This window comes from Podarcis erhardii, assembly GCF_964252035.2.
Source record: "Podarcis erhardii genome assembly, chromosome: 11".
Lineage (NCBI taxonomy): Eukaryota > Metazoa > Chordata > Lepidosauria > Squamata > Lacertidae > Podarcis > Podarcis erhardii.
This window is the reverse complement of record NC_138501.1, coordinates 3,278,534-3,304,857: the sequence shown is the minus strand read 5'-3', so window position 1 is coordinate 3,304,857 and position 26,324 is coordinate 3,278,534. Positions and strand designations below refer to the sequence as shown.

The 26,324-nt window shown below is 43.3% G+C and overlaps 1 protein-coding gene across 1 annotated transcript; it reads right to left on the bottom strand.

Moving 5' to 3' along the window:
• Positions 1-3,722: 3,722 nt before the first annotated feature.
• On the bottom strand, positions 3,723-25,000 carry OSTF1 (osteoclast stimulating factor 1). The gene is made up of 10 exons (XM_081881100.1): positions 24,871-25,000; positions 17,198-17,244; positions 13,999-14,049; positions 13,825-13,888; positions 12,364-12,417; positions 8,475-8,582; positions 7,196-7,245; positions 6,986-7,064; positions 4,781-4,879; positions 3,723-3,993 (listed from the first exon to the last, which is right to left on the bottom strand). Exons 1-10 carry the CDS (start codon positions 24,902-24,904, stop codon positions 3,935-3,937), a joined length of 645 nt encoding a protein of 214 aa, XP_081737226.1. The 5' UTR covers positions 24,905-25,000; the 3' UTR covers positions 3,723-3,934.
• Positions 25,001-26,324: the final 1,324 nt, after the last annotated feature.

The following is a 26,324-nucleotide window of genomic DNA, read 5'->3' as shown; positions in this document are numbered from 1 at the left end:
TTTAAAAAAATGGATAATTCTGTTTACAACAGTTTACTGTGTATTTATGTCAGTCAGTCAAACATTTCCATTGTATCCTACAATTAAATGTTTGCTGAGAAAGTGTAGAGATGAAAGGTGTTTCCCCCCTGGCAGACCATAAGTGCCTAACTTGCAGGTTGGTTACTCTATAATAAATACTATATACTAAAACGGCATAATTTTGGTGTTAAACTTAAGTGCTGGGATTCCAGTGAAACAAGTGATGTGATGCCAGCATTGCATGTCTACTTTTGCTGCAGTATAAACAAAGAGGAACCATTATTGCTGTTTACTGTGACTTTTGGGGGTAATTTGCTGACTTGCTCATGTATTTACTCCAGGTTCAGGTTCTTCACAGTCAAGCATTTGCATACAAGTTTAAATTTACTTCACAATGAAAGTGAAGTAAAAAAAATGTGTAAGTGCTTTGGTGTTCTAATGCTAATACAGTGGTGCCTCTAGATTCGAACGGGATCCGTTCCGGAGCCCCGTTCGCATCTAAAAGCAAACGTAACCTGTGTCCGTGTGTCTGCGTGCGTGGGTCACGTGCATGGGTCATTTTGAGCGTCTGCGCATGCGCAAGCTGTGAAACCCGGAAGTAACGCACTCCGTTACTTCCGGGTTGCCGCGGAGCGCAACTTGAACGTGCTCATCCCGAAGCACATTCAACCTGAGGTATGACTGTAAGACCAAGGAAGTAGAACATGGCATCTGCAGCAGATCTGGAGGCAGACCTCTCTTTTATGGGATTGTGCAGGCATCCTCAAACTGGCTTGTTGGGCACTATGTGATTTGCTATTCCGCTAGTTATTCAAAACGTCAGAATGGGCCCTTCCTCATATTAATTCTCAATGCTGTCACAGCAGAGCCTGGGTGTCTGGTGCTACTATGGTACTTTGGATACATGAGGTATATGAATTTGAATGTTCAAACATAAAAGTCCCAGTCAAGCTGGTCAGCCATGGTAAAGCTGCAACCCTATGTCTGGGTTCTTGGAATTAAACCCTTTTGAATGTGGGCCTATGGGACTCACCTCCAAAGAAAGAAGCACAGGACTGAGCCACACATTTCAATGAATGCAGTAAGAATTGCAGATCAGATGAATGTGATGCGGTAGTTCTGTGATTAGAATTCCCAGCATATTTTTCTGTTCAAAAAGCAGCCCTGGATTAGGACCATGGCGCAAGAGGAGGAGGGAACCCTTCCTCCCTGCACTGTTTTCCTGCCGAAAATTTTTTATTTTCCATGTCTGTATACTCATGTGTTTCCTAATGAACACACCATAGGTGATTTATGGTACTGCAATTACTTATTTGCTGTTGAGCTTGCATATTATTGACATGGTTATACCAACCTGTCAGGCTTTTTTATTTAAATGAAAGGGGAAATAAATAAATAAATCCATGCCTACTCTAGCTTTTCCAGACCCTACTTTGGGGTCCATTGCTATGCCATGTCTTCCAGGTAGGATGTAGATTCAAGGTCCTGGTATTAATATTCAATGCTTGGGACCAGGAAAACTAAAATATTATCTAATTCCTTCAATATACAATATACAACAGATAACTGTGTTCTGCAAAAGAGGGGCCTCCTTTAGCTCCCATCTGGAGGCCCCATCTATATGAAGTAGGAATTGGGCCTTGAGTGTGGCGGCAAACATGCTTTGGAACAGCGTCTCACTGAACATCAGATACACACCATTTCAGTCATCTTTTCAGACCTTCCTCTTTCAACAAGCCTTTTTATTGGAGATTTCTTCATCTGTCTTCTTGGTAGTGGCGCCCTGTGGAACGCCCTCCCACCAGATGTCAAAGAAATAAACAACTATCTGACTTTTAGAAGACATCTGAAGGCAGCCCTGCTTAGGGAAGCTTTTAATATTTGATGAATTGTTGTATTTTACTATTTTGCTGGAAGCAGCCCAGAGTGGCTGGGGAAACCCAGCCAGGTGGGCGGGTTTGCCCGCCCACCTGGGCGGGGAAATATATAATGATGATGATGATGATGATTAGACTTGAAATTGTTTTATATATGAAATTGTGTGTGTGTGTATGTGTATTCTAAATTGATATGTTTAATAGGAAGTAAGTCACAAAGGGAAGTAAATAACAAATTGCTTGTGAAATCTTTCTAGTCTAGGGCACCATTTTTCAGTTGGATGCTTGTCAACAGTACCCTGAGCCCTGGAAAAATGAATAAGAAATAAGTAATGAATACAGTTAAAGAGAAATTCAGCACAGATCACTGCCTAATATGAGGGTGATGCCCTATAACTGGAAGTGACACAACCATAACTTGGTCAATATCTATATTCCCAAGTATAGGTTTTTGGGAAGAATGTCAAGGTGAAATATTGACTGTATTTATCTCATCAGCCTTTGTTTTGTTTAGAGTAACTTTTTAAAAGTAACAGATATTCATGGTAAAATAAATTATGTTGTGCAAATAAACCCTTAATAAATATCCTTCAGGGGAGATCTGCTAGGTAATATGAAAAACTGACTGCAATGAAATGAAATTGCTTGTATGCACTTCCTACAGCTCAAAGTATTATCTTCAATATGCAGATAAGGCAGGAACATAAAATGAAAACCTCATAAAATGCAGAATACTAATCCAGGGGGCTGCATCTGGAGCGGAAAGAGCCTTGTAAAATAAGCCAAAAAATGTAAGAACTTAATTATGTGTGCAAAAGAGGGGAAGAATTCATTTCAGTGCAGTGTGAATTTTCTGGTAGTCATAATTTAATGTGAAACAACAATTAAGCCCTGCAGTAAAGTTTGCATCAAAATTATAATGTAGGAATATTTTTAAAAAACAGATTTATGATTGCAAGTTCCTCACTCCCATTTCGTGGGCATCTTCACTAGTCTAACTATGTTGAGATTGCAGCTGCAATCTCCCAAGCATTAGTGCCATAAAGTCCTATTAATTCCAACCCAGGCAAAAGCTTGCATTCTCAAGGAGGAAATGTAATCTAAGTTTCAAAGCATTTAAAATATTTATTCAATATTATTTCTGAATATACTTTTGGTTTGTGGCATCCCACCAATAAATGATTTCAGAAACACACCAGCTCTTGAGGTGAAATACTTTAGGGCAGGGGGAACAGAAATGCACAAAAAGAGCAAGAATCTCTGGCAGAGAAGAGGAAGAACACCCCTTGCCTCCATGGGACAGATATGAACACAAAAGCACAATGAGTTAAAGAATAAGTTCCTTGTCTATATAAATTCCCTGATTAGACTGGGTGGTAATCCTTCTGCACACTTATCCTGTGCTGGATGGGGAACCTTGTGAATGAAGACTTGTGCACCTTCTTTCGGGTCAGCTGCTGGGACTGTGCATGCAGCAGAATGGTTGCTTGGGAGGGGAAGCAAAGAGGGGCTGAATATAACCCCCCCACACACATTCCACCTCCCATTTAACTGCTCCCATTTAACTGCATGATTATGAAAAGGGTTTAGAAGTAAATAAAATACACATAAACATGCACACAGGTGAATATGTGTTGTAAGGAAAACCAACCACTCTTCTACCTGATATATTTCTTTCTGTAAAAGTAAAATAAAACTAGCATGGTGTAGCATTAAAGATGGCCATTTGCCTGCAAAAAACCCAATGTCTGCAGAGATATATTAACACATCTTCTTAAAGGGCAAAGTCTATTTCCAGTGCATAATGGGAAAAGCCATCAAACATGCTCTCACCTAGCCAATTTATTTAAAAGCAACTAGAGAATTTTTGGACCTTAAATACTGGGAAGGGGCATATTTTGACCCTGTGGAGGGGATAGGTATGATGTTACATTGCTATGTATATGAGAAAAGTACACTTTTTGTAGTCAGAGGAAGAATTTGAGAAAGGTGGAGGCACAAAAAGCTGAACATTTTTAAGGCAGTATTGAGGCAGTTCAGTCGGAGTCTTCATCATCAAGGTATTCATCTGCATTGCTTAAGGTTCGCATTATGTCTAGAAGAAAGAGCAACAAACATTTTAAAAATGTAAATTTAGGGTGCAACCCAACAGCTAAGCCAGAGGAATAAGAAGCAGTCGCAGTCCCAATACGCAGAAGGTGTTCCAATGGCTGTGGTGGAGGAAAGGGGCATGTTGGGGTGGCCAAGAGCAAAAAGACTTGACTTCCCCTCCTCGGTGATGTGAATGGGAAGGTCAATTTACAACATGGAAAAGGGCAGGAGTGTGGCTGGGTAGAGGAGCGACACAAACCACCACTCCTCCTCCCCCTTGGACTGGAGTGAGTGAACAGGGCATATAGCAAGTGGTAGCAGCTCTGACATGGATTCAATCACCCCAACAGCATTGCTCTGTTAAGAGCAGGGCCAGTCATTTTGAGTGTTTTCAAAATCTGTTACCAGAGCTGTCACCTCTTGTGCATCAAATTTCTAGCAAGACAATTGCAGGATGTTTTGTATCCCTCTATATTATTAAAATAATTGCAATAATTAAAAAGGCTTCCTCCCACAACAGCTTAGCATTCCTCCATAGCTACAATCACGACTCTCTGTGGCTCTCTGCGTACCTGAGAACTTATTATTCTTGGAGCTTTGCGAAAAGGAGTGCCTTCTGTAGGGTTTCATCACAACTTGTCCTAGGTCACTGTCTTTAAGCAGAAATGCATTTTCTAACTGCCTCACATAATCCCGCTTTCAGCAACAGTTATGGGGATATTCATAAGTCGCTTACTGATGCAGCATATTGGAAAATACATCAAAAAAGTTAAAAAACCAACAACCCTCACCTTGTCCTTGTTTCTTTTTAAGCAGGGAAGCACATGCTGCATTAGTAGCCATGTCAAAAGCCAGTTTCTTCTCGTTATTTCTTAAATCTGTTCTAGCACCTTTGTGAAAACAAAATAGAGGACACCACAATTAGAAATTCAGAGGTGAAACTATCAGGTCAGGAATGTCTCACCTGTGGTCCTCCCGATGGAGCTTCTGTACTTTCAGCTCCCATCAGCTTCAGCCAATTTTCCAGTGGTCAGGGATGATGGGAGTTGTAGTTCAGCAGCATCTGGAGGACCACAGCTTAGTCACCCCTGTGTTAGCCACATATATTTGCTATTATTAGCAACTTTCCTCTAAAATGAAACTAGTTTTCCATTCTAACGTCCAATGCAAAGATTGTAAGGAACAGAATGATGCTACTTTGCCATCTACGAAGAATCAGAGCACAAGTGCTCATGACTTTCATTTTTAAACGGAAGTTCAGATTGCTTGTTGGTGGGGAATGAGTGTATATTTTTGTATAAAATGTGCACTAGGGGCAGAATTCAACACAGCACTCAATGTAAAATTGGGGGAGGGGAGGAGGTCCACTCATGCAACAAGATTTTTCCATCCTCTCCTCACCTCATACGTCTCTTCAACCTGTTCTGCATTTCCCCCCCAACCCCCCAGAGCAGAGTTCGGGGCATGGAAGAAGGTAAGAGATAAAAAGTCCCGTGTGCAAGTGAATGTCATTATGCACACACAACACCACAGATGAATCCTGCCCCAGTGTAAAATATCACCACAGCAAACACCTCCCTATCAGTGGAATAATTCCTCACATAACTGGGAAGGTGGCTTTCCTAATTCAGAACACAGCTGGTCCTACCCTAAGAAGGAAGAAGAACAGGCTATGGAAGGAACCATATTGTAGGGCTTCATGGGACACAAAACTCCACTAACAAAGGTGGCATTCAGATGGCTAATGAACACAGCAAGGAAAGTTGCAGATTTGCTACTGCACTCTTCTTCTGTGGGTGCAGCGTTCTAAGTCAGGGGCAGCCCTTTCCATTTTGCCACCTGAGGCGGAAGTGGAATGTGCTGCTCCTGCCCCCCTTCTGCCATGCTCCCCACGTCTGCCATGTACCAGAACAGCCCCCTGCTTGCCCAAACTCAGCAAGAGGGAGGCATTCTGGAAGTGGTGGAAGCGATGGGGCAAGCAGGGCGCCTCCTTCTGCCCTTCCACTGCCTAAGGCAGGTGCTTCATCCCACCTCATTGGTGGGCCAGCTCTGCTCTGAGTAATTTCTTGAAGGTCTAATAATAATAACAACAATAATACCCCACCCATCTGGCTGGGTTCCCCCAGCCACTCTGGGTGGCTTACAGCATATTTAAAAACATAGTATTATGTAATACTTGATAATGAGCTAGGACAGAACAATATGAGCACAGAGAGCTTGATCCAAATCTCTTTGACATAAGGGGCAAACAGTGAAGTATTGTACATGTCTACACAAAATTATCTTCTTGAGTTCAGTGGGGTTTACTTTCAGATAAGTGGCCATACGACTGCAAACCAAGAGAACTCCGAAGATCTTTTCAATCCATGGAAAATCCGGATTTTTCTTTTGCAATATATTGTTGTATTATATATTATAATTATTATAATATAGAATACATAATTAAACTAGTATGCCAAGTGAGAAATTAATAACTGCATTATAGAAGATAAAATGAGGCCAAAAAAACAGCTCGTTCACAGTATACATTGTGAGCTGGGTATGCAAATGTGTGCCTATGGCTCAGTTCAGATGTGCATATCTTGGCTTAATAAACTGAGGAGTGTATGAGCCTTGTGCTCAACATGTTTCATCTTATCACCAATTCTCCTTTCTCAGTGTGCTACTATTAACCCTGCAAGACTTCAATTAACCATAGCTTTGTATTTTGTCAGTACCAGGAAATTATGGTTACGAGGATAACAACAACTTTAAAAGCAACTGTGATTCAAGATCCTAGCTCAGTGCTGCCAGCCATAGTTTCCCAGTTCAGATGTAACATTAATGGTTCATGACAACAAGAAGTGTTGAATCATTGTGTGGCAAGAAAGTGGAATGGAAAGGGAAGGTATGGGGACACGCAAGCAGGCATAAAACTCGTGCATTTCTCAGATATACACATCTCGCCAGGGCCCATGCTTATGACGTTACAGGAATGTCTTGGTAAATACAATTACCTTTTGCCAGCAGTGTTTCTACGATATCTGCATAGCCCTTCCATGCAGCAGCATGCAAAGCTGTGTCCCCCAGTTTATTCTGTGGATGCAGAAGTGGGGAAACCCATCAAGGTTAAAATGTGGCAACAGAAGTTTAGATCATGTCAATGGTAATCAATCACCATTATCACAAACCAATTCTGGAAAGCCATTCAATGTGTGATTACTTACCTGTTGGTTTAGTTCTACATTTGGCTGCGTCAATAATACTTCCACTATATCTGCATAAAGTGAAAAAATTGGGAGTGGGGATATCATGAGAAATTGGAAGTTGCTTTGTTATATTCAGAATGTAGCAGGAAAGTCAGGATCTAGACTCAATCAGCTCAAAACGTGAGCTGTGAAAGTTGAATTAATTTAAGAGAAGTAATCTGTATGAAAGCTGATACAATCTCTTTTTAAAACCCACATTCTTAATTCAGGATCACCTTTCATTTCTTTTGTTTTCTGCTTTGCCGTTATTAAGAGCACATGATTTTAGATCCATATTTATTTCCAGAGGGATTGCTGTGTTGAGTCTCTTCCAGCCAAAACAATGAAACTTTGTGGCAACTCAAAGGCTATTAAATTTATTATGGCACCAGATTTTGTGGTCCACTTATCAGGTGAGTTGCGGGTATATCTATAACTATAAAAACACACACACATGGTTGGCAAAGTGTGCGAGTGGGTAGAGAGGCAGGATGTAATCAGTAAGGTCAGGAGGAAATGAAGAAGTACAGAGAGTGATATCATAGAAGAATCATAGAATTATAGAGCTGGAAGAGACCCCAAGATTCATCTCATTCAAACCCCTGCAATGCAGGAATCTCAACAAGTGGTTCCCCATCCAATTTGAAACCTTACTGGACACTGCCTAGCTTTGCAAATGTGCAGGCAGTTTTCTTCCTGCATCACTCTGCAGGAATTCCTTGAGATTGGCTGCCAATAAGAGCAGACCCTACTGGGCTGTATTGATGGACAAGCTGTCTGACTTGGAGTAAGGCAGCTTACTCCCCCCCCTGTTTTTTTAGTATTTCTGAGCTGCCACACCGTAAAATATCAGGGCAGTGTGCAACGATTAAGACATGAAACACCATTAAAAAAAACACCATATCATCATTAAAGTGACTGGCTAAATAAATTTTAAAAATACAGAATAAAACAGTTTACAAAGGCCTGACAGCGTAAAAAGGACCTCAAGAGTAAGGCTTGAAAGTGAGAAGTGAGAAGGCTTCTGCAGGAAGAGATGGGGCCCACACGGAACCCACAACGCTTCATGTCTGGCTCTAGCTGAGGCCAATCCAATCTTATTTCTTAATTTCCCTCGCTCTTCCTAATTTAAATTGTATCATGCAAGAATTCAGACCACTACTGATTGCAGTAGAAGAGGAAATACTAGCTGGTCCATTAACCCAGTGATGAAAGCTCCAAGAAGGAAGGTCTTCCTCTTCATTCACTTCTCATGTACCTTTGTGTCCACCATGGCATGCCCAGTACAAGGCTGTGCTCCCAGCTTTGTCTAAGCCATTGACACCAACTCTGTTGTCCAAACACTCCCTCAGCCAGCTCAGGTTTCCTGAAACAGAAAAATATATATATATATTTTTCATAGAACATAATGGAGTTGTTTTTCTTGGCGGAGGTGGGTAGAGGGAGGAAATAAATTATTAAGCTAAATCATACTGAGAATGATGAGTCTCCCTGGTATGCAATGCATTTCAGCTCATCATCAACAACAACAGCCCCAGATGCTACCAAATCACATTAATGTTGCATGAATGAAAATGTTATGCAAATTCTACTTCCATTCAATATTCCGTTTGGGAGACAACAGTCTTTTTAACAAGCAAGCTGCTTAGCTTTTAACAGCCTATACAGTTGAACCTATGCATTATGCATTGCTCACATTATCACCTGTCCAGTAAAGAAAAACTTGTATGATGCAAGTCAAAATTATAACCAAGAATGACAGTTCTACCTGAATCTATTTTGATTACAGTTCGAGTTCTTCCAAATTTTGTAAAAGTGTATTGCTTGCTAACCAGCTCACCTGAAAGTCAGTTCCACTGGACTTACTTCTGAATAGACAAGCAGAGATTTGCACTGTAAGGATTCGAAATCTAAGTATGCACATTGCTTGTTTGGCCAGTTTACAAGAGCACCAGTCCAGCAGCTTCTGTACCCATGTGGCTGCTCAGTATGAGCTGAGGGTTTCCCTTTTACATAGTGTCCTGGTTTGCACATGTGAAAAGGATCATGGGGTCTTGGTGGACCCCAAGCTGAACATGAGTCAACAGTGTGATGCAGGAGCAAAAAAGCTAACACTATTCTAAACTTCATCAAGAGAAGCAGAGTGTCCAGCTCAAGGGAAGTCATATTCTGCCTTAGTCAGACCACCCTTGGAATACTGTGTCCACTTCTGGGCACCACAATTTAAGAAGGATGCTGACAAGCTGGAAGGTGTGCAGAGGAGGGCAACCAAGATGAGCAAGGGTCTGGAAACCAAGCCTTATGAGTAGTGCTTGAAGGAGCTGGGTATGTTTAGCCTGGAAAAGAGGAGACTGAGAGGAGATATGACAGCCATCTTCAAATATCTTAAGGGCTGTCACATGGAGGAGGGAGCATGCTTGTTTTCTTCTGCTCTGGAGGGTAGGACTCAAACCAATGGCTTCAAGTTGCAAGAAAGGAGATTCCAACTAAACATCAGGAATAACTTCCTGACAGTAAGAGCTGTTCAGCAGTGGAACAGACTCCCAAGAGAGGTGGTGGACTCTCCTTCCTTGGAGGTTTTAAGCAGAGGTTGGATGGCCATCTGTCCTGGTGCTTTAGCTGAAATTCCTGCATTGCAGGGGCTGGACTAGATGACCCTTGGATCCCTCCCAACTCTAAGATTCTGTGATTCTATATTCACAGTAAGCCAAATCAGGGTTTAGCTTGCACATATGAGGATGGGTATTCCCAGGAAGGATGACAGCCACTTTGCTCTCCCTGGTTGTTTTGCGGCTGCGCTGCGCTGCGCTGCACTGAGCTAAGCCACGGCTTGGCTCTGCATATTGTCTGAACCTGGTCTTGTGGGTTTAGCTTTCTCTAGACTAACCATGAGCTGTAACAAAGGTTTGGTCTTGGATTCCTGCTCATTCGTCTGGTGTTGGATAGCATGCTAAGCCAAGCCATGGCTTAGCTCAGTGCAAAGCAACAGTGAGACAGGCAGGGAGGACGGAAGTGGCTGCATCTTCCTTGGGGAGCCTGGGCCTTGGCTTAGTATGATGTGTGAAGCTGGCCATGGAGGAGGCACCTGCAGTGGCGCCAACAGCTAGGTTCTGAATACATCAATTTAAACCAGTAGGGGCCTTAACTACTACTAAAAGGTAAAGGTACTCCTGCCCGTACGGGCCAGTTGTGTCTGACTCTAGGGTTGTGCGCCCATCTCACTTAAGAGGCCGGGGGCCAGCGCTGTCCGGAGACACTTCCGGGTCACGTGGCCAGCGTGACGAAGCTGCTCTGGCGAGCCGGCACCAGCACAGCACACAGAAATGCTGTTTTCCTTCCCGCAATAAAGCGGTACCTATTTATCTACTTGCACTTAGGGGTGCTGCTAGGTGGACAGGATCTGGGACCGAAGGACAGGAGCTCACCCCGCCGTGGGGATTCGAACCGCTGACCATGCGATCGGCAAGCCCTAGGCACTGAGGTTTTACCCACAGCGCCACCCGCGTCCCTTAACTACTACTACTAAGACTGAAATGCTATATACATTTACCTTGAGGTACCGTATATACTCGTGTATAAGCCGACTTTTTCAGGACATTTTTTATGGTGAAAAAGCCCCCCTTGGCTTGTACTCGAGTGAGGGTCCCACTTACACAGGAGTCACCAAACTTTTTGGGGAGGGGGCCGGTTGACTGTCCCCCAGACTGCATGACGGGCTGGACCATGTGTGTGTGTATGTATGTGTGTATGTGCGTGCGAGGAATCCAATTTTGAAGGATTTTAACTCTTGTGTTTTAGATTGGTTGCTGATTGAGCTAAGGCTTTTGAACTTTTAAAGTTATTGTTGATACCATATTGTTTTTGTTGACCCTCTTTTCCACTTACAGAGCTAATTTACTGTTATTCTTTGAAGTACCGGTAAATATTCAAAAACATTTAACCTACTGATGCCTCAATTAATGTACCGTAATTTTATTGGTATCTATTTTTATTTTTGAAATTTACCAGTAGCTGCTGCATTTCGCACCCTAGGCTTATACTCGAGTCAATAAGTTTTCCCAGTTTTTTGTGCTAAAATTAGGTGCTTTGGCTTATATTCAGGTTGGCTTATACTCGAGTATATATGGTAAGTTTCACTGGACGCAATGGCCCTTACTTCTGAGTACACATAGACAAGGTTAGAAGGAATCCTCATTGAACTAAGTGGCAGTTACTTCTAAATAAAAATGCATTGAAAGCTGAAATCTTTCCTGGTTTGCATCTGTATTAGAATTGCTTTTTAGGATATTTTTAGTGTTTTTATCACTTGTTTGCCACCTTCCTTTGAGAGGAAGGGGGGGGAGATAAATGAAATAAATAAATAAAGTATTGAATTAGGGAGATTTCCATTTTTAAAATTATATTTATGAAGTGTAAAAACAAAACAAAAAACCGCAGGGGTTACTATATTATTAAAGTGTTATTGTATTCTGTGTATACAGTGTGATTATAACCTGGACTAATGTCATTACATCACATTGATTTGTTAAAGCTATTAAACTATTCATCACCATATACCCACATTTGTATACCATCATTATCAAACCAATTATTTAATATTAATTAATTAATTTGAAAATGTGTATTTAAATCTAGATTTTCAAGAGAGCTTACAAAAGAGAACCATAAAACAAATATAAAACAGATCAAAAACATTAGAAATAAAAGCAATTATCATAGTAATAGTTAAAAATACAATTTTTTTCTATCCAGTTATTGTAATCTGAAACCATTATTCCTTTCCCAGTACTAAAAGAATTAATCTATTGTGCCTATTTCTTTCTGTAAATAAATATATTTATTCTGCAAATCAAGACTATTTGTCCAAAATACTCAAGTCATGCAACAAACAATTAAACCCTCTCTCTTAGAAATAAAATGCCTTTATTGTCCGACACAGACTTCCCACTCTCATAGCTTTCATATTTTAAAGAAACTCCAACAACCCAATCTATTTCATCCCCCAACCCAAGGGGAAGAGAACCGATGAATTGCTTCTGTGGCAACCCAGCTCTCTTTAGTGCAGCCATGAGCTTGTAACTGAATACAAGCCTGGGCGGCGGGGGGGGGGGGGGATCTGATATACTGCAAACTTCATCTGTACCCACCTCTCTTGGCAGCTTCATGTAGTGGGTTGTCAATGGATTCTGCTTGTTCAGCCACTAAAACCAAAGCAAAAACACACGTCATCTTAAACAGGTGACTCCTTTGACTCCTGCACCTTGCTGAATGGGTCCCAGGTAACTGAGAGCCGTTAATTTCATTTTTCCTTCCATGCACTAATATGTTTAATATTTATCAAAGGCCATGGATGTAATATATATATATTAAACTCCTTATTGTATGCACTATTGTATTCCCAAGTTTCAAAACGCGGAAAACTTGCCTGTGCCAAACAGAGCTCCTCGCGAAGCTTCCTTCAATTTAATGTTGGGGAAGCTCTGTGTCTACAGCGCCCAAGGTGGCCACACAGGACAGAAGAACGGGCATGCGGAAGAGGTGATCTCTGTAGGCATAGCTTGTCATGCAAGTTATACATGCTGAAATTGTCTGGATCGAGACAACACGGCGGCTCAGAACTGGCACTGTGCTGCCCTTCCGGCAGCAAGACATACCATGTCTGAGCCTCTTTCCAAAGCTCTTCCGGGTTTGGAGGATGTTCTGTCTGATGGAGAAAGCACTCCCACTGTTGCATCCAGGCAGCTCCACCCCCCTCCCCCAAATAAAGCGGCAGCAACATGGGCTGTTGGAAGGCTAGCACTGCAGCGCCGCCCGACTGGGGTGAGCCCTTCCTGAGCAGAAGGATGCTAAAAGTCTGCTGTGCATGCAGAGCTCCACAAAGGCGGCCTTGGATCTGGGCCAAAAATACTGAGGGAGCTGTGACTATTCTTGGGGTCTTGAAGATTTCTCAGGACTTATGCAAATCTACAATTCCCAGGGAGTTGTAAATGACACATCCAGCTTATAAATCCTACTTAGTTGTGAATATTCTTCTATGCTTCAGCAAGACAAGAAACATATTTAGCTTTTTAAAAAAATAAAATAAATATCTGATGTCTCTCCAGCACTGTGCAGAAGTCTTTTTATTTTCCCAAGATTTATGTTGATCTGTTTTATTCTGTCTCATATAATCTTTATGCTATTTTTCAGAGACTTATCCTTTTCAGCATCATCATCATCATCATCATCATCATACATGTGGTCCTAAAATTTTATTGAACGCTCCCCCCTAATAAGATTGAAGGTTGCGACATACATTTTAATAAAAAAATTAAATACATTAAAAGGCATCCACTTGTGGGGTTTTTTGCTTCTGTCTGTCCAGCAGGTGGCACACAAGAGAACACGGATGCATTCTTCCAGTTAAAAGGTGTGTTCTCAAAGCAGCTCTCTGACATGAAACCATTTTTAATGCCCGGTTCTGACATCACATTAGAAGTAAGATACTATATTTCTTTGTATCTGGATCAGAGACAACCCCTTAAAAATTACAAGCTGCATACATCCTTATAGTCCACATCTGTGCTGGAGAGATATATCTTGAAAGGTAAAGCAAATCTGGAATATACCATAGTTGCTGGGGATTAGTCCAGTTCTTCCTTTACAGGTTCCCTTCCACCAATTTGTGTCACTCTGGAGGGAAAAGAAAGCAATGCTGAAACAGGGAACAATGACTCCACTTGAGATGTACTCTGTTTATTTAGCACGGTCCAGTTGTTAACATTTGTGTTTGATGAACTCACCATATCCGAAATGTAGATAATATCTCCTTCTTCAAAATACAGTTCATCTGGCTGGAACAATAAAGAGGGTGTTTGAGTTTGCAGACCAATTTAAAGCACATTTTAGAAGAATATCATTGTTGCAGCCTTGCCTAACAACATTTTAGGACTTATCTTCTTCATTCAGTTTGAGGAAGAGGTACAAAGCATCAATCAAATGGAAACAGGGCCATGTGAGTATACACCAACTCAAAACTCCACAGAAGGTCTGCTTGTGTCTTTGGCAGAGTTTATATTTAAAAGGCTGAGGTCTGTAAGAGACATTTCTGCTTTTATTGCTAAGAGCATCTTTCCCTTCCACAGTTCCTTGCTCACAGGAAGGGAAACAGAGGCAAGGCTGACACCAAATCAGCCATCTTCTGAGCCCCAACCAACAGGGTCTGCCATTTAAATTCTCCCCCAATGCCTCAACAGTGTTGCTCCTGAGCATTGTGGGAAATCTTAAATAGCAGGCAGCTTGCAGCCAGGTGAAAAGGGAGCCAGGGAGGACAGGCAGCCCCAGTTTAAAGGGGGGACCAGTACTCCTGGTGGGCCTGAATAGAGAATCAAACAGGAAAGAATTCTGAATTCAATGAACTGCATTCTTAGCAACTTCTTTTACTTTTGAACCTTTCCATGCTTTCTACCCGGCACTAGACAGCCTTCGCTGAAATCTCCTATGAAGCCTGTGAGCAAAAACAAGGTCACCACAGTCTTGGCCCCATAAGACATGCACTGAGGCAGTGAAGAGCTTATCTTGTACTGGGGAAGTGGAAGCTGAGAGCCCTGGCAAGCTGGAAAACAGGAAGGGAAGAAAGGGAGAGGAGCAGGAAGTTTGCTTCTGCCTCGAAAAAAAGGCTGTGGCGTCTCTGCCCCAAGTGGCAAGGCAACCACAGGGAAAGGAAAGGGAACGGGGCTTTTGCTGTCCCCTGTTGCCACCTGCTGGCTTGCCAGGGAATAATAAACCAGCTAACAGCTACTGAAGAGGCCAAACTACACATGATACAGGAGATCTGGGATTGGTTCACTTTACTGTACCTGAGATTTCACCCATTTTTACTGGAGTTGTGGGGCTGAGAAGTGGGTGCCCCAAAGCTCCTGTCTGCACTGCAGTGGGAAGCATGTGTGTGTGTGTATTGAGCCTGCATTATTTGGAGCAAGGGGTCAGCACATCTGGCTGCTAACCAGAAGGTTGGTGGTTCAAGCCCACCCAGGGATAGCTGTGGGCAGGATTCCTGCACTGCAGGGGGCCAGACTGGATGACCCTCGAGGTTCCTTCCAGCTCTACAATTCTGTGATTCTGTTATTTGCTTTGTGCTGCAGAGTTAATAGCAACTGGGGGGAGGAAGGCAAGGATTAAAACCTTTGCTCCAAACAAATGGGGGGGGGGCCCTCAAATCAGGCAATCCAGAGTCACAGGTCTTTTGTGTCATGTGTGCTTTGGCCCCTCCACCTCCGTCCTTGGCAAAGGCACTGGCACTGGCAAGCTCAAGAGTTTCAGAAATGCAGCATGGCTTGCAGGCTCCTTAGCAACCATCATTTCCTGCATCTGAGAGGCTAACAATATAAATAGCACCCTGCTTCTCATCTAAGCCTCTCATAGGGCGCCTTTGAAATATGAAAGGCTAAAGTCCACCCCGGTCTACCCAGAGCTTTTTTTTCTAAAAAAATGTTTAGGGGATACTCTCATTTTCCTACTCATATTGAAATACTGCCCCTCAATGAGGCCAAACTTTACAAAATGTTTAGGGGTGTGCGTACCATGCGTACCTGGGGTCAAGGATGCCTTAGAAAGAGAGTGAGAGTTTACACTGCGTTCTCTCTATCAAAGGCACAAAAGGAAACGTGCTGGTTGTTCTCTCCCATTCCTCAAACATGTCCATTTTTGAGAGGGTGAGGAGTGTATACTCTGGTTTTCTGAAGTGCAGCTGTGGAGGCTGCACTTGGCTTTCCTTTCTTGCCCTCAGTTTCTCATAACATGGGTTTGAGGAGCAGAAGGAAAGAGAGTGGGGAGAGAACATGAGACAGCAGAACATTAGACACAGGAGGCTTCCAAGAGCGGAGTTGCAAGATCACCCTAATATATTTAATTTACAGAGTAGCTTTAAAGTGGAAAAGTTGGACTAAGGCAGGAATAGGCAAACTCCGACCCTCCAGATGTTTGGGACTACCATTCCCATCACCCCTGACTCCTGGTCCTGTTAGCTAGGATGATGGGAATTGTAGTCCCAAACATCTGGAGGGCCAGATTTTGCCTGTGCCTGGACTAAGGAGTTGTGGTGGTTCCATTTTTGCTGGAGGCTAATCTGTCGGGCCTACCTTAGGACAAAGTTAATTATTAGCCAAAAGGCAGGCCCTAGAAAAAGGAATATGCCTCACCCATCCAGCATTATAGCAGAAGACATCTGAGTTTGCTTTTTCTGCTGTTCCTTACTGAAAGGATTTGTAAGAGAAGATTACTTTGTAAGCCTTTGGCAAGATGTGACTCCTCAGAAGGAATGCTGAATCAGCAAGAGAAAAGAGACTCCAGTATCTTAAAAGGGTGTTGTGCAGCTTGGTTAACACTTTCTCTTAATGGATTCAGACAAACTTGAAGAGGATGCTCAAAATCTTGGATGTAATGACACTGCCAATCCACATCTCTCCAGGGGGGCAAAAGCAGAACAAAATACAGGCTTTGCCCCCTCCAACTTTCCACCCTACTTCTCACTTTTCAAGCAGTTTGTTCAGAAACTAAAATACTTTTGCTGAAGTCAGTTGGATTTATAACTCCCTCCCTCATTCACTGTGTGACTAAGATGCACAGGCAATTGGGTTTTTAACCAATAGCGAGTTGGTCATATTGTGCACTCAGAAGAAACACTGTTGTGTTGACAGACACCAGCGCATGCACAATTAAGACCAAATCCTTGGATAAGGTACACATGGCCTGTCCACTTATTTAAGCGCCAAAACTACCACCTGTGCATGAGACCTTGTTCTTGAGCAAATATGAGGAAGATCAAACTGCAGCATCGGCCTCTAAAATGTTTAGATCTTTCACCTCTGCGGGTACAATGTAAATATCAATTCCTATGTTTTATTATCACAAGGGCAAGGTTGGGTTTAGCTGCTAAGTCATATTAAATAATAACATTTCCTTATTTTAGAGGGGAGGGGAAAAACAAACTTAAATACTTACAGTTCTGGGTTCAAATGTATACAAGGCTCTAAAAACTTTGACTTGTCCTAAATATAAAGAAATAAATAAACATTAACAGAATATTTTTTTCCTTTCCCTAAGGTTGAATGAATCAAACATCCATGTCCCAAACTCAGCCAACATTTTAATTGCAAGAGCTCTAACGACAGTCTAAAGCCTGTTTGTCAGGTTCATGGCACATCAAGGAGGGAAGGTATAAAAACAAGTGAGACACTGGACCCCCAACCTGTGGCTTATTCAGTCCATTTTGAAGGTAAAGAAGGTGTGGAAAATACATCTAAGTCTGAAGAAAAATGTACTCCAACCAAAACAGAAGACAGCATAGATTCAGCCATTTTACTGAGCAAAAGTTCTGGATTGCAAAATGTACACTATGACAAGCTAATTGATAATCTTATGCAAATGTCAAAGAATATTAATATTTTATAAACATCTTTGCATTTTCATTCATTTTGTTCCTTTAAATAAAGTTCATTTTCAGATGAATGCAAGGGTGTGGGTTTTTTTATCTTTATATATGCATATATCATTATTTGGAAACAAAAACCACTGCTTAATAATATAAAAATAAAGATAACCATGTTTTTAAGTAACTCATAAAGTAACTCATTCTTATCCACTTAACCGTATCATGAGGTTCCACTGTCCATATGCTAATCAAATATACACCCTCTTTTACAGAAAATAGGACAAGGTATCACACAGCACAGGACAATATAATTTACAGTGGTACCTCAGGTTAAGTACTTAATTCGTTCCAGAGGTCTGTTCTTAACCTGAAACTGTTCTTAACCTGAAGCACCACTTTAGCTAATGGGGCCTCCCACTACTGCCGTGCCACCGGAGCACGATTTCTGTTCTCATCCTGAAGCAAAGTTCTTAACCTGAAGCACTATTTCTGGGTCTGTAACCTGAAGCGTATGTAACCTGAAGCGTATATAACCCGAGGTACCACTGTAATTATTAATTGCAGTTTATATAATTGCAGTTTTTTGTAAACCACTTTAAGGGATTTTTAACAATCAAATGGTCTGTGCATGTATATTTACTTCTTAAAAGTGTTCACAGTAATTCTTACCACAATCCTGTAAAGCAGATCAGTACTGTTATCACCATATTGGAGAAGGGTAAACTGAGGGTGGCCTAGTTTGCACATAACACTAAAACATTACTTGGCTGTAAACTTTGTTGAAATACTAATATATTGGTTAGGATCAAGTGCTAATCTGCAAAGTATGTTGCAATTTTCACCTCTTTCATGCACATACCAAACCTATGAAATTAAGCTCTGATTATTTCCGTGTTTTCTTATGCTTATGTCAGCAGCAACCACAACAGACTCAAGACTGTTTTCCTTTAGACTTTTATGTTTTATGGCTCCCTTAAAGGGCCATGCAGCAGACAAGAACAAGCAGCAGACAAAAACAAACCACATTTTTCCAACTCAGCAGATAGTTTGCTTGGGAATTATTGCTCATATGCAAAGTTTATAAAAACCAAGGGCTCTTAGAAACTAACAGGGGTGATGGGATCAGAGCAATTGCAAAAAAAGAGAGAAGTAAGGTAACTTCCAGTATTCATTTAAGAATATTTTTGCCATAACGCTGTTTTTTAATGGAAAAGGTGCTCTTTAAATGGTCTGAGATTATTTTAATTGCTGCAGCTGTTTGAGAGGGCTGCAGTCCACTCAAACAAACAGACTATTGTTTTTGAACCCAAGGGCTTTTCTATCCTGTATTTCCCTTTAACTTCTTTGTACGGCCTTGCAGATAATCATAGAAAACTATGTCCCTCTGTCAATGTTTTCTGTATTAAAGTGTTATTTTCCTCCTCATTTGCTTCTGTACTCCACCCCCAGCTACCCTGCACATAACAAAAGAGCACATTTTTAAACATAATGTAGCTGCTTTTATTGCAACATTTAGTTTGGGCCCAACTTCTCAGGAGGAAAAGCTTTCGACATTGGATGAGGGAACTGAAATTGCCCCTATACTGCAAGGAAATGGTTCTGTGGTGGAGTCCTCGTGTCCACTGAGGAAATGACGTTGAACTAATGCAATGTTGCATTACATTAGCTACCTTGCAGGGACTTGGGTACTGGCCTGGACTAATATAGTGATGTTCAGTTCTGCTCACATGCAGACAAGAGAATGCCAATGAATTTCTAAGGGTCAAGCCCAGGCCAGCCCACCCATGAGACAAGGTGAGGCAACTGCTTCAGGTGGCAGCATTCATAGGGGCAGCAGATCCTGATGCAGATCTTATCCCCCCGCTTGCTCCTGTGTAAGTCCTCACAGACCCCTTCTGTTCTGGTGTGGAGGGGGGTGTTGTTTTGTGGTTTGCCACAGGCCCTGGCCATACCACACAGGACATTTCTTCATTTAAAGCATTCAAGCCCTGCCTCTCTACAATGAGCCATAGGCAATGTAAGTTAAATCAAAAAACTTTTTTTAAAAAAAAATTGACAGCAACAATACATGCAGCACAGCAGTCACAAAGAACAGAACAGCAGAGAAAAAATGATTTTTTAAAAACACATGCCATCATAAATAATTTAACCACAGCAACTAAAACAATTTCAAAAACGGTTTTGACCATCCTACAGACTATGTGGGGGTAGTGATACAAGAGGAGCGAGTTCAAGAGCCATCACTGAAAAAGCCCTCACTCTGGTCCCAATTTGACATATTTGGCAGGGGAGGGGGGGGAGTTGGGAAACACGGGTCACAGGGGTGGGGACGCCTGATTATAAACTCAATAGGCACCTGTAGTCAGTCTCCTGTATTTACCCCCTCTGCATTTACCTCCAGGTTTGGAAATTCATTGGCATTTCCTCTTGGCCAGCTTTCCATTTGCCCCACCATCTCTCTGTGGACAACCACATATTTATCCTCACAGGGCTAAAAGCAGAATGCGGGGGGGGGGGGGCATGTAGGGGGAAACTGGCAGAGGGGAATGGGCGTTATCTGTCCTTTTCGGTTTCTCATTTTTCCAATCTTAAATTCAGCTCATTACATTTCCTCATCAGATATATATATATATATATATATATATATATATATTCCTCACAAAAATGTGTCAGCATTTCAACATGCATTTCCCCAAATATATACATGCCTACCTGTCATTTTGACTAATGCACACATTTTCACAAGCCATTTTTCCTAACACATTTTGTATGCTACTTCCACTAATATGAACATTTAAATGCTCACCTTCACCTAATACAAACTTTTGTTACTTGGAGAAGTACATAGCAAAATTTGGAGAAATGCAAATTTCACAGAAACACTGCATTTCATCTCTCATATTGTTTTGGAAAGTGGAAATAAGGTAGTTTCATATTTAAATGTGAACAGAACCAATTTTCTTCCCCATCCCGAGTTAAAAGACTGGGAAATGACATGTATTTAATTAACATCATACATCATTTGAGCCCAATAGGATTTGCAAGTGGAATAGGTCTGGAATAGGTAGTCGCACTACCCAGGCCTGGGTACAGGAAGCTTCCCTGACCCCTTACGGAAACCTCTTAGCTTCGGTTAAACCTCTTAGCTTTCGGTTAAAAAAATAATAATGGCCTACCAAAAAGAGACTGTGAGAATGATTGAAATATAGAATATGACATGCTTGAACCACTTAGCTTATTTAGAGGGGGTCTTTGAAGGAAAGAATTTTTTTTTTAATGTGCTTATAAGACAAAGTGTGTGCACAGCCCCAGAGGTAAGTCCTCCTGAGTTCAGTGGGACTCACTCCCAGGTAACTGCAGCTTTACACACATCTAAGGAGAGAAGGAGACATGTTCACCATCAAGACTTGTTCACTTTCATATTCCTTTTCTAATCCCCAGCAAGCAAGATCTGTCCTTCCTGAGTACACTCATACAGGCATGCGTGTCCTCACAAAGGGCCAAATAATATCAGCATTGGGACTATTTTTGGTGTGGAAGGGCACTTTTCTCTTGCTTCTGCTTTTAGCATAATATCCTTTAATGAGGCTACTTGTCCGGGCAGAGGCACTCTTCATCTTATATCACAATGTATACAATTATGGCTGTTGTATTTAAATTATCCACCCTGCGGCCCTTTTGACCACAATGTATTTGTGGAAAATGCAGTACACAAATATGTTAGCCAAGCATAAGGGCTCCTCTGTGGCCTGTGGAAAAGAGGGATGTTGTTAGGTGCAAAACAATTAGATACTTTGTGGAGCAAAAAATATAAGAGGTGAAAGAGCCACGGCCTCCTTGATTTTGAGAATGCTTAATGCACAGGTAATAAAATGGCTGCAGCTCACTATCTGCTGAACCCATCTCTGTCTTCTTTGATAGGTAAATTGTTCAGGTTTTGTATTGGAGTTATATAATATTTCTGAGCAGTTGCTTTCAAAATTTAGATTATGGAGTTCAAATTATAAAGACAATCCTTACATTCCAGAACTGTCCAACTATGAGTTAATGGCTTAAGATCTGGATTAAGGGGCTGTATCTCTTCAGACAATTCCAGGGTGCGATTTCAGTTATTTCACACACACACACACACACACACACACACACACACACAGTGTTTCTGCTTACCAAATTAAATTTTCTTCTCCCCTCATACGTGCTTCCTTAATAATAACAAATTTCTGCAAATTGTTCTATTCTTTTGGTGGCCAGAGTGTTACAACTTTAAGCGTTCCAAATCCCTTTCTCTTCAATTAAGCCACCATAGTTCAGATGATATCTTTGAGATAGGTTAAGAACTTTGAGAACTTAAAAAAAGAAAAGTCATTTATCAAGGGAGAGTCCACATATATATGGGCCTATTCCTACCTCTTTTTCCTACTGGTGATGGTGGAACCGTCAGGCACCATCCAGGCAACTAGGCATTTTCACTTGGTCGCAAGTGACAGATAGTTCGGTGGAAAATGCACCTGGCCCCTGGCTAATTTCAAACCTTGCCAAAATGGAAATTACCAGTAATAGCTGTAAATAGGACAAATGTGCCTGTTGCAAAAAAACAGCTTCCCAGGGCACATTATTGTCCCTCAAATAATGGCTCTGGACTTGAGGGGAGATTAAAAGCTTTTTATTGACAGCGGGTTAGAAACTACATCTCTTCCTGATTTTGTATCTTTTCCACTAGGAAACTGAAACAATAGCTGGTTGCAATAGATTTGCCACAGTTACCACGTTCAAAGGCTTTGCTAAGGGCCTTTGGTAAACCTTAGAGTTATTATACATCCTCCAAGAAGGTATGTAATCCCTGAAACATGTCCAATAAACTGTAATACGAGCTTCAATCAGGTAATAGACAGAATGAGCCATAAACTACTCAAGTCAATGCACTAGACCTCTTGCACTTAAGTCACTTTAATCTAATTCATTGCATTGGAACTAAAGTTTTTAGGTTGTGTAGTCTTCTCACACACAACTACAGAAACAGGGTGTTGAATGCTCTTGAATGTGTGCCATTTGCCCCTCTACCACCAAAGCCCTCAATGCCCACCCAATGGAATATCTTCACGAACACTAATATATTATATTAATATATTTAATCTTATATGATATTAAACTGAGATTAAAGAATCAGGGAGTCAGTACCATTTGCCTCCTTGGCACTCAGTTTAATCTCAGTGGTGAATAAAAAATAATAATACAGCTTGCAGAGAAAATCCGTATTTAAAAAACATCAATTTAATCCAAGAGGTGCCCCAAATATCTTTGAACACACCTAGTTTCTTGAAGGCTCACCTCACCCCCATATGTGCTCACTTGAATGCTGTGATCTGTGGCACTGGAACTTTAACAAGAGCCACAAAATATTCTTTCTGTACTTCCAAGAAACTGTTATTTTAGTGTAGCAGCACTAAAATTATTAAGCACGCACCTTCACTCTATTGTCTCTGGTGCCTGTCTGATATCAGCAAAAGTTTTGTTTCCAGCCAACCTAATCAGGTCTGTTGTTTTAGTTAGTTTAGTTAGTTTAGTTAGTTAGTTACAATTACCAATTTTAAGTACCTTGTTTTTATTTTATTTTTAAGGGATATTTTAAATGAATTTTAAATGAATATTTTAGATGGACTTGTAAACCACTTAAGAGAATTTTTGTTCTTCTAAGCAGCATGTAAATATTGTTGCTGCTGCTGCTGTTTTAAAATAAATAAACCCTGCAGTTCCTGGGCAACTACAATATGCACTCCTCTCTTGGTAGCTAAGGCACCTGATGAGTAACTAAGGCAGGCCTGTTAGACTACAATTCCCATCACCCCTGGCCATGTTGGCTTGGGCTGATAGGAGTCCCAACAATCTCTGGAAGGCCAAAGGCATGTGGCAGAGAGCCTAGCAGCTGACTGCTAAGCATCCTTTATCAGGATCTCAGCCCATGGGGCAAATGTTTCTTCTACCAGCCTGTCCTATAGCGAGGAACAATTCAAAACCAATTCACTCTCCAGCATGATTCCGTTGAGGCCATTGGAACAACTCCTGATAAATGGGGAAAGCTATACCATAATTGAAATAAAGAAACAGGTCCTTGTCTGTTCAAAAGAGAGTGTGAGAAGAATCAACATATTTGCAAAGCACAAAGGCACACCTTATAACTTTTCAGATTTATTTCTACTTCCGATAGATGAATTTTATTTTGCAAGTAGTGAAGACAAATTCTGTGAAACAGGCGGGCCTCCTTTGCTCTTCCCCAGATGCCAGATAGTGGATTGGGCTGGTAGAGCACGAGACTCTTGATCTCAGGGTTTGGGGTTTGAGCCCCACATTGGGCAAGAGATTCCTGCATTTCAGGGGGTTGGGCTAGATCAGGCATCCCCAACCTTTGGCCCTCCAGAGGTTTTGGCCTACAACTCCCATGATCCCTAGCTAACAGGACCAGTGGTCAGGGATGATGGGAATTGCAGTCCCAAACATCTGGAGAGCCGAAGGTTGGGGATGCCTGGGCTAGATGACCCTCACGGTTCCTTCCAACTCTACCATTTGGATACTGTGGTGGAGCAGAAAGACCAGGGTTCAGTCTTGGTGCCTCCAGGGGGCTGTGAGAGGCCTCTGCCTGGAACCCTGGCCAGCCCCTGCCAGTCCAGCGGCTGACAGCTGGGGCCTGGCTTGGTAGAAGGCATCTCCCTCCGCTCCTGCGATGGGACCTCCTCTCTCCGGGCCTGCCAGCTGGCTCCTCCAGCTCCTGCCCTGCCTGGCTGGGCCACGGACGGGGCGGGCGGGCGGGCGGGCGGGGCTCCTGGGCTCATCCTGGCTGCCAGCTGCTTGCCAAGCTGCATCCATGCACCAAAGCTCGAGCGGGGGCAGCAGCGGAGGATCCCCCCCCCCGCCCCTGCCCCCGCTCGGGGAGCAGCGCAACCTCGACGCCCTTCCTGCCCCCCCCCCCGGCCCAGGGCGGCAGCAGCAGCAGCAGCAGCAGCAGCGAGCGCTCTCGCCCCTTCTTCTTCTTCTTTTTGACAGTGACAGCTTCTCTCGAGCCCCGCCCCGGGCGCAGGGGGGGGGGGCAGCCCGCCAGAGACCCTCCGCCCCCCCCCCGTCGCCCGCGCGCGCGTCCCCGGGGCACGGCAGGCGCGCCCTTCGGCCCGGGGCGGGACGGAAACGCCGCCTGGGGGGCGCGGGCGGGGTCCGCGTGTCGTCGCCCCTCCCCGGCGCCTGCCTCCCTTACCTGGCTTGGCCGGCTTCGGGGGCGGCTTGGACATCGCGGCGCGAGCGGGAGGCGCAGCCCTGCTGGCTTCCCGGAGAGAGAGGGCGGCTCGCCGACAAGCCCCGGCCCAGCGAAGCTGCTTCTGCCGCCGGGAGGAGGAAGTGGGACGGGCGGCGGCGGCGGCGGCGCGGGCAGAAAAGGGGCGCCGGGCGCCGCTCCCTCTAGCGGCCCAAGTCCAGCACTGCAGGCGCAAATGACCCCCCCCCTTCTCCAGGCGGGCCGCGTGAAGGGGCGGGGAGCGCAGAAACGAGCCAATCGCTGGGACCAGGGGGCCGGGCTGCCAGCCTTGACCAATCGTCGGGCCCCCTTTCCTTCGAGGGGGCGGGGCATGCGCCTGGTTCAGGAGGGGATCCCCTTTCTCCGGGCGCTGCTCGGCGCGTCCGGCCTGGAGGGCGAAGGTAGGGGCGGACGGGGCTCTGTGCGCGCGCCCGCTTGATGCCCCCAGAGGCTTCTCGTGCCCGGGGCCAAGGAGGAGATGGCGCCCCGCTTAGCTCCCCGGTGGGGGGGCGGGAATCGCTCCGCCGCTGCACCGGAGGCAGCAGGCTCGCTCGGGGGGCAAGAGCGGGGCGCACGGGGGGGGGGGTGAGGAGAAATAGCCAGAAGTGCTCCTTGGTCGGCCGGCCTTGCGTGAATCTCTGCCATTAGATGCCGCGCATCATCCTTAATCTTTCCAAAAAGCACCTCAATGCCAATTCAGGGCTTCAAGGGTTTTATTGACAACTGGAGTCTCAAAGCTTTGGAGACAAAATGCATGTGAAATGTCTTGAACATGTTGGCTGCTACTGATAGGCTCCCTTAGTCCCACTTAGTGTCAAGTCACCTTGCCTGGCATGCCTGGCTCACCTGCTTGCGTAAAAGCTGCTCAGGGCTACTGATCTCAAGGAGCTTGCTAGAAAACAAACTCTATTGCATTTGGTGGGACTAGAACTGGGCTGCCAAGGTGCCCTGGAAGTGAAAATTGTAATTTTGTTGGGATCACTTTTAAATATAGCATGTTATGGTCGTACAGAGCCAGTGTGGTGTAGTGGTTAGAGTGCTGGACTAGGATCTTGGAGGCCGGGGTTCAAATCCCCACCTGGTCATGAAGCTCACTGAATGACTTTGGACCAGTCACTGCCTCTTAGCTCAACCTACCTCACAGGGTTGTTGGGGTTATTAAATGAGGGGAAGTTGTGTTGTGCCCAAGTTGTGTTCTTTGGAGAAAAAAGGTGGGATATAAATGCTGCTGCTGCTGCTGCTGCTGCTGCTGCTGATAATAATAATAATAATAATAATACTGCAGTTGGGAACTATTGGCTGCAATCTTACTGTTACAGAAATTGGTGGTAATGGTTTGAGAATACTTCTGGGTCAGAGCAGAACCAAACTGTGTGCCACTGACAATTGGGTAGAATACAACTCGCAGAAACTCTTCT